This window comes from Gavia stellata, chromosome 36 (assembly GCF_030936135.1).
Source record: "Gavia stellata isolate bGavSte3 chromosome 36, bGavSte3.hap2, whole genome shotgun sequence".
Taxonomy (NCBI): Eukaryota; Metazoa; Chordata; class Aves; order Gaviiformes; family Gaviidae; genus Gavia; species Gavia stellata.
In genome coordinates, this window is record NC_082629.1 from 1,437,012 (window position 1) to 1,445,873 (window position 8,862).

The following is an 8,862-nucleotide window of genomic DNA, read 5'->3' on the forward strand; positions in this document are numbered from 1 at the left end:
TCCTGGGGCGCGGGAGGCCCGGACGCCTGGGTCCCCCGCTGCGCCCGCTGCCCCGCGCCGTGACCTCCCGGCCGGTGTCACCGGGATAATGACAGGGTCGCGCAGGGGGGCGGGGGAGGAGCCGGTTTTAAATAACGTGCAAATTGGACACGTTATTTGTGCGGTTTCCTCTGGCCGTGGGGATCCTCCCCGCCCCCGCAGCGTGACTAAGAGGTGGTGGCCGTGGGGGGGGGACCGTCCCCCCCGCTGACTCACTCGGGGTCCCCCCCCGGCCGTGACGTGGGGCCGGTGGCCACGGGCCAGTCCCGCTGCGCTCACCTACTCATTACCGGGGACCCAGGGGGGCGGGTGGTGCGTCCCACCTGTGTCGTGACGCGCTGCGGTGCGCGCCGGGAGGCCCGGGGCCTCCGCCTGACCCCGGGGGGGCGGGGGGGTGTCCGGACGCCTGGGTCCTCACTGGGGTGAGGGCGGGGGAGCCCGGGGAGGGCGATGGGCCCCCTCGGGGCCGGGCCCCCCCTCACCGCGCACACAGAAGGGGCGGAGGCACCGCACCGGGATCCCGCAGCCTTTATTGGGGTCACCCCAGGGGAAGCGCAGCCCCGAGCCCAGCCCCCCAAGGGCCACACCCTGCCAAGCCCCGCCCCACCGGGACCACACCCTGCCAAGCCCCACCCCGAGGGCACCACACCCCGCCAAGCCCCGCCCCTCAGGCGCGGGGCGGGGCTGGCAGCCCCCGGGGGGGCCCCGGTGCTCTCCAGGCTGCTGCTGCTGCTGCTGTAGGCGCGGCAGTGCCGCCACCGGGACCCCCCCCGCGCCCCCCTCCGCCTCCGAGTCGGAGTCGGGCGCCGTGTGCCGCCGGATGCGGGACACGGCCTCGCGCAGCGCCTGGGCGTACAGCACCGGCCGCCGCGGGGGGGGCCGGCCCCGGGGAACCCCACAGCCACCCGGGCTCCGCCAAGGACTGCGGGGGCTGCCGGGGGGCTCCCGGGGGGGGCGAGGGGGCCGCTGGGGGGGGTGGCAGCCCTGGGGGCAGCAGGAGGGCTGCCCGGGGGGGCGGTGGGCCTCGGGGACCCCCCGGCGTAGCGGATCTGCTGCCGCTGGGGGGGGGGGCACATACTGGGCCCGGACCACCACGCGAGTGGCATCGATGAGGACATGCCCCCCTGTCCCCCCGCCGCCCTCTGCCACGCCCCGGGACCCGCTCCCGGCCCGCTGCCGCCCGGGGCAGCGTCTGGCTGTGACGGGGGGTGCTGGGCCCCCCCCGGGGACGGCTGCACCCCGCGGGGCCGCCGGTGCCCGGCTTCGGTGGCCGCCCGGGGCAGCGTGTGGCTCCAGCCGCCTGGCACAGGCCCGCGGCCCCGGGGTGCTGGCGGGGGGGCTGCGCGGTCCCCAGGGGGGCCGGAGCTGCAGGGTGCGGTGGGGAGCATCGTAGGCGGGGGGCGAGACGTAGGGGGGGCGGCCCCCCGCGGCGGGTGTGGGCCGCCTGCACCCGCTGCATGTGGGCCTCGTAGCTGGGGGGGCCCAACCTGCCCCCCGGCAGCGGGGGGACGGGGTGCACATGGAGGGTGTCGGCCCGGGGGGTCCACTGCCCCCCGTCCCCTCGGGTCGTCCTGGGGGGCAGCGGGTGGGGGGCCCCCAGGGCCGGGTCTCGCGCCCCGGGGGGGGGCGGGGGTGGCGAAGTCCTGCAGGCGGCGGGGGGGAGCGGGGGGGCGCCGGGGGCCAGGGGGGGGCCAGCTCCGCCACGAAGCGCTTCTCCAGGTACCTGCAAGATAGAGAGGGGGGCGTGAGGGCTGGGGGGGCCACCCGAGTGGGTGCCAGGGCGTGGGACGGACCCCCCCACCCCCGCCCGTCCCCACTCACGCGTACTCCCCGGCGATGCGGCGGTAGGGTCCAGGGGGGCGCGGGCCGGCACCCCATGGCCATGCCGGCGGCCGGGCTGCAACACGCCACCGTGTCGATCTCCACCAGCAGCAGCTTGGTCCGCTCGCAGATCCGCAGGCGCCCCGTGCCCCGCTCCGGAGCACCCAGCATGGCCCCGGGGGGTCCCCGCCGGGGGGGGGCCCCGCAGCGGCACGCTCGCCCGAGCCTCGGCGGAGCCACGCGCCCGCCCGCACACGCACGCAGCCACCGCCACACGTGTGCCCCCGGGGACCCCCCGCCACCTGCTCGGTGGCACTGCCAGGCCGGCGGCCGCGGGCCACGGTGCCCCCCCCAGGGCAGCCCCGCCGAGCGGGAGCCCGGCACACCGCGGGGACCCCACCCGGCCGTCCCGGGGGTGCCCCCCCCCCCCGGGATCCCTTCCCCCCCCTGCGACAAAGCGAGGCGATGCCGGGTTTGGCACCGAGCGCTGCAGCCCACGCGGGCTCCGAGCGGAGCTTAGCAACCCTCCGGCGGCGGCATGGCAACGGCACCGGCACCGGCACCATCCCCTGGTACAGCATCGGGCCCCCCCGGAGCCCTCCCCAGCCCCACGGGCACCCGCGCCCCGGCTCTCACCTCGCACCGCTGCGCCGGAGCCTGTGCCGGACCCCAGCGCTGGCGGGAGCTGGGGGTGGCAGAGGCCACGTCTCGGCCTCCCCCCTGGCCGGGAATGTGCCACGCTCAGCACGGCCGGGCCTCGCGCCTCCCCCGAGCGGCACCGGCGGCGAAGCCAGGCGTCCGGGCTGCCGGCGACCCCCGCCAGCACCCCACGGGGACCCCAGCATCCCGGCCTCCCCCAGTGCTGCTTCCGGCCTCCCGCAGCCCCTGCCCCGACAGCCCCGCTCACCGCGGTCACTGCCGGGAGGGTCCCCGTGTCCCGCCGGGTCCCCGTCCCTGTCCCATCCCCAATCCCGGCCTTTTAGAAAAGCCACAGGCGGAACAAACAGGGATTTAGGGTCTGGGTGAGCTCAGCAGATTCCCCCTCTCGCACAGGGGGGGGCTGAACCCCCTCTCTCGGCACCCCCCTCCCTGGGCCCCGGTGGCCGGTGCCCCCCCGCGCGCCCCGTGGCGAGGCCGGGTTCGTGCCAGGTCTGTGTTTATTCGCGGTTTCTCTCCACACGCGAAGCGGTGGCGGGTGCAGACACGGGCCGGCGGGGAGCGCGGCCGGGGTGGGGGGGGCCCGGGGGGGGCGCAGGGGGGCAGCCCTGGGCCCGACGGAGCTGAGCAAGGGCGATTAAAACCAAACTCAGTGAAACCCGGCGTGGGGGGGGGCGTGGAGTGAGGGGGACGAGGGTCCACACTGGCCCGGAGGTGGCTGAACCCGGCCCTGCACCCCGGGGGGGGCCGGGGGCTGCCCCCAGCACCCCACCAGCCCGGCCAGAGTGGCCTCGGGGCACAGGGTGCGCGGTGGGGGGAGCCACGGGCTCTCCCCGCCTGGGGAAGGACTGGGGCGGTGTGGGGCTGCCCCACGGCTGGAGGTTATTGCTGGATGCTGCTGGTGAGTGGGGTCCCCGCCCCAGGGTGTCCCCGCCAGCCCGGGGGGGGCACGGCACGGCAGCAGAGGAGAGTGGGGGCACCAGGAGGGGCTGAATCCCCCCCCCGCCACCTCAGGGGCCCTCCGGGAGGACCAGGGCTTGCAGGATGTCCGAGAGAGAGACGATCCCCTTCACCACGTCGCTCTCATCCACCACCACCAGCCGGTGAACCTGGGGGGGGGACAGGGAGGGGCTGAGGCCAGCGCGAGGACCCCGGCCCCCCCTGCCCGTCACCGGCGCCCCGGGGGATGGTTACCTCGGCCTCTACCAGACGGTTGATGATGGTTTCCAGCGTCTCGTGCCTGTAACACTTGAGGACGCCCTCAAAGTAGTGGGAGCGGTGCTGCAGCGCCCGCGTCACCGTCACGTCCAGGTTGTTTGGTTGTTGTAGGTCTTCTCGGCCGCCAGGTTCTGGGGCAGGGAGAGGCGTTGGGGACACAGGCGGGCCCCACGCAGCCCCCACCACCCCGCAGTGCCCCCCCAGCCCAGGCTTTGCCCCCTCCCCACCTCCGCAGCCTCCCCAGTACTCACAATAACATCGAATTTGGAGTAGATATCCACCACCCGCCCTGGGGAGGGAGGGAAAGGGTTGTGAGAGGCGCCCGTGGTGCCGGGTTTCTGTATGGCCGGTTCTCGGCACACCGGAAGGGATGTGGACCCTGAGCCGGTGCTTTGGGGACAGCCGGCACGCACTGTGCCCTGCGCCGGGCCCCGTCCTTACCCGAATCATCAACGACCGGCAGAGCGGACACGCGGTGCTGCACAAAGATGCCCAGCGCCACGTAGATGGGGGTGCTGGTCCGCACCACGGCGATGTTGCTGTAGGTGCCGATCCGCAGCTCCTCCAGCGTCTTGGCCATGAACTCGGGCTTTGGGACCTCTGCTATCTGCAGGGGACGGGGAGGGGGACAGTGCTGATGCTGGCTCGGCCTGCCATGCCCCAGGCCCTGCGGTGCTGCCAGCTCCGGCCGCCCCCGGCTCGTGGGGGGCCTGGGCCGTGGTCCTAGGAGTGAAAGCAGAGAGCACTGGGTGTGGAGCGGAGTCTGGGGGACCCCCGCGCAGAGGCGGCGCAGGCAGGGGCAGCAGAGACAGGCTGCAGGGTGCATGCAGCATCCTGGGGGCCCCCCAGCACCTGCAGCGCCACGAGGCACCGAAGCTGCGCCCACCCCAGCGCCCCGGAGCTGGCGGTACCTGGCACAGCCTGGGCCGAGCTCATCTCAGGGCGGCCCCCGCCGCCACCGCGGGGCAGGGACGGGACTTACAAAGAGTTTGAGGAACTTGAGGATGCGTTTGTGGGTGAGGATGTAGAGCGTGTTCCCCGAGTCGGGGTCGATGACGGGCAAGCGGTGGATCTTGTTCCGGATCAGGGAGGTGACGGCGTCAAAAAGGCTGCGGGACACAAGGGAGAGGGGGAATGGGGGCTCACCCGGACTCCGACCTTGCACCTAAAGGCACCGCTGCCAGCCGTGCACCCCTCCCCGCAGCACAGGGGTACCTGCATTGGGGGAGATGCAGACCAGCGGCTTGAAGGAGTCTTGTAGGTAGAGCTCTGAGGGGAGAGGAGGTGCTGAGGGGACCAGCAGCGCCGCGGGCAGGCCGGGGGACTCCAGGTGCCCCACGCAGGTCTGGGAGGGCGGGAGGTAGCTGGCAGCGATCCCTCTCACCTCGCCACGTCTCTATTTTGTGCTCCTCCAGCTCGTAGATCTGCACCTGGGAGCAAGGAGAGGAATCGGGATCAACCGTGGCCACGTGTGGGGCGGGCAGAGGCCGGACCACCGGTCCCTGCAGGGACCAGCTCTGCGCAGCCGCCCCGGTCCTTACCATGGGCGACTTGTAGTAGCGGTGCAGGATGTTGATGAAGTCGGTGATGGTCAGCATGCCTGGGGGCACGGGCAGGGTGAGCGGGGGTCCCGCCAGCCCCCTGCCACCCCCTGGGACCCCCCATCCCACTCACTCACCCACAAAGCTTTGCTTCTTGCTGTCCCACAGCGGGGCAGCCCGTACGCCGTTGGTGACCAGCGCGAAGAAAGCCTTCTTCACCTGTGGCCGGGGACACGGGGTCATCACGGGAGGGACGGGGCACCCCGTGGCGGAACAGGGACCCCCCGGCAGCCCACATCCCTCCACTCTGACTCACAAGGCCTTTCTGCGGTGGGTGAAGGGCCCTGAGAGCGTCCCCCAGCCCCAAACCCACCTCCCGGTTCCAGTTAAGCCCCCAGGCTCCAGCCCGGTCCCCGTCCTGCGGCCCCCAGCCCCAAACCTGCCCCCCGGCCCCGGCCCACCTGCAGGGAAGTGTCGAAGACGACCAGTTTGGAGCTGGTGGGGATCAGGTCGTAGCAGCGGTGGGACTTCATGAAGGTGGTGTAGGCGCCGTGGTGGGGCTCCCCTGGAGATGGGCAGCGTGAGGCACCTGCCAGCAGCAAGGAGACACCCCAAATCCCCGGACACCCCAGAACCTGGGACGTGCACCACAGGGCTCCAGGAGCCCCCACCCCGGGGCCCTGGGACACCCCAAACCATGAGACACCCCAAACCATGAGACACCCCACAGCAGAGGCCTGGGACACCCCAAGCCCCGGGACACCCCAAACCATGAGACACCCCAAACCATGAGACACCCCACAGCAGAGGCCTGGGACACCCCAAACCCCGGGACACCCCAAACCATGAGACATCCCACAGCAGAGGCCTGAGACACCCCAAACCATGAGACACCCCAAACCATGAGACACCCCACAGCAGAGGCCTGGGACACCCCAAACCCCGGGACACCCCAAACCATGAGACACCCCACAGCAGAGGCCTGGGACACCCCAAACCCCGGGACACCCCACAGCAGAGGCCTGGGACACCCCAAACCCCGGGACACCCCAAACCCCGGGACACCCCAAACCATGAGACACCCCACAGCAGAGGCCTGGGACACCCCAAACCCCGGGACACCCAAAACCATGAGACACCCAAAACCATGAGACACCCCACAGCAGAGGCCTGGGACACCCCAAACCATGAGACACCCCACAGCAGAGGCCTGGGACACCCCAAACCCCGGGACACCCCAAACCATGAGACACCCCACGGCAGAGGCCTGGGACACCCCAAACCATGAGACACCCCAAGCCCCAGAACGGGGACCCCCGAGGCCGTCACAGACCCCGGGACACCCGAACCTACATGACACCTCCCGGGCCCGGGACCCCCCCGCACCCCGGGACCCCCCAGACACTCCCGGTATCACCTTCCAGCCCCGGGGGGCTCAGCTCCGCCGGGCTCTCTGCGGCCGGACCGGGGCCGGGGCCGGGCTCGGGATCCTGCGGACAGACGTGGGTCGGGCCGGGCCGCGGCCCCCGGTCCCGTGTACCCCCCGGTCCCGTGTACCCCCCGGCCCCATTCCCTCCCGATCCCGGTTCTCCCCCGGCCCCGGCACTGCCACTTCCACCCTCCCGGCCCGCCCCGGCCCCGCTGTCACCCCCCACCTCCATGGCCCCCGGTCCGTCCCGCCGCTGCCGCCACCACCCCACTTCCGCCCGGCGCCTGGCACCCACTTCCGCCAGCACCTCCCACGTGACCGGAAGCGCCCGACCCGCGTGACTCATGACCGCAGGGCGACCTTTCCCCTCCCGCCGGGTCACGGTGGGGCGGGGGGGGGGGGGGGTACACACACGACATGGGGGCCCCAGGGGCGGGGGGGGGGGGCGACGGAACGGGGTCCCCAGGGGGTGAGGGGGGGACTACACCTCGGGGTCCCCTGGGGGCGGGTCACAAGCCCGGGGGGGGGGGGACACATTTGGGGGGGGGGGCGCCATGTGGGGGACCCCAACCCTGAGGGGCACAGAGGCCCCCCCGGAGAGAGATCGCGGTGGGGGGACACGGGGGGACACCCCACCCCCCCCCAGTGCCGGGGGGGGACCCCGCTGTCCCCGGTTAAAGGCGCCGGGGGGGCCCCGCGCCCCGGCCCCCCCAGGGAGGGAGCAGGCGGCCTAGCTTCTCACGCGCTTTATTTAAAATAACATCCAGTGGTTTCGGTATTGGTAAAAACGGGATTTCTACACGCCCCGGCTATGTACAGCTCCGAAAGTTAAATTTCTCGTATATTTTCTGTTAAAACTTTCTCATCCCCCGCCCCCACTCTCGCTTTTTTGTCTTTTTATTTTTTTTTTTCCTTTTTCTTGGCCTTTTTTTTTTTGTTTTGTTTTGTTTTTTTTAAACATTTTTACCTTAAACCTTTTTGCAGCTTTGACGAGTTGCGGAAGCAGCTTTAAAGATCGCCCCGGCCCTGCCCGGCCCCCCCCCCCCTGCGCCGTGGGGTGGGGGGCACCGACCCCCTTCAGCCCCCCCCAGCCCCGAGGGAGCCAGACCCCCCTCCCGGGGGGGTGCGAGGGTGTGCCCCCCCCACACACACCGTGCGTTTGTGCGTTAAGAGATCCCGGCTCCCCCCAGCACCCTGTCGGGGTCCCCCCCAGGGTGGGGGGGCAGGCGGTGGGCCCGGGGGGGGCAGGGCTGGGGGGGCCAGGGTGTAATGCCCACTCGCTGCTTCACTCTCCGAGGCCCCCCCCCCGCCTGGCAGGAGGCTCCAGCCCCCCCCCCCCCACCTCAGAGATTGGGTTTAAAAATGCTGCGGCCCCCCCTTGCCCCTGCACCCCAAATCTCAGCCCAGCAGAGCACAAAGAGCCCCCCTCCCCCCCGTCTAGTATATACAATATAAGGTATAAATAGATAAATAACCTTCCCCCCCCCGCCCGTGCCGATGGGGGCTGCGCGCAGCCCCAGCCGTGGGTGCTGCGGGCGAGTGGGGGGGCCCCCCCACCCCCAGCGCTGGGGGAGCGGGTCTGGCACCCCCCCATCCTCTCCCCACCTCACACCTTGGCACGTCACACGGCTGGGACCTCCCGGGGCGGGGGACGAGGGCAGGGGTCCCCCCTGCACCCCCCCCGCCCCGGGGACCCCGGCAGCCACGTCCAGAGGAGGGGGACGGGGAGGGGGGGGCACGTCCCCTGGAGCCCACGGGAGAGGGAAAGAGCCCCCCCAGGGGCCGGCTCCGGTGGCGGGAGGCTCTGCCCGGGTGGGTGCTCACATTTAAAAACAACAACAACGAAAAAAAAAAAAGAAATAATCTAACACTTAAAATGAGGTAGGTTTGGGTGCAGAAGCTCCTTGTGTCTGTCGGGGGGCCCTCGCCGCAGGCGCCTCCTCCCGCGCCGCCGCGCTCCGGGGTCTCGTCCACACGCACAAACAAAAAGAGATCAAAGGAACCGAGCGAGCTCTGGCCGCCGCGGCGCGACGGGGCAGAGCCCGGATTGTCGAGCTCAAGGAGTCTGTGTTACCTTGGTAATTAGCGAGCAAATATTATTAGTTTTGTTTCTAAAAAAAAAAAAAAATAAAAATAAAAATAAAAATAATCCAGGCC

General features: G+C 71.2%; 1 protein-coding gene across 1 annotated transcript; it reads right to left on the reverse strand.

Moving 5' to 3' along the window:
* Positions 1–3,352: 3,352 nt before the first annotated feature.
* PRKAG1 (protein kinase AMP-activated non-catalytic subunit gamma 1) lies at positions 3,353–6,740 on the reverse strand. Its single transcript, XM_059832694.1, is given in 12 exon segments — positions 3,353–3,626; positions 3,712–3,834; positions 3,837–3,866; positions 3,987–4,024; positions 4,177–4,342; positions 4,718–4,847; positions 4,953–5,004; positions 5,120–5,165; positions 5,277–5,335; positions 5,414–5,495; positions 5,738–5,841; positions 6,694–6,740. Coding segments are annotated over 11 exon segments (897 nt in total). The 5' UTR covers positions 5,810–5,841; positions 6,694–6,740; the 3' UTR covers positions 3,353–3,527.
* Between the last annotated feature and the right edge of the window lie 2,122 nt (positions 6,741–8,862).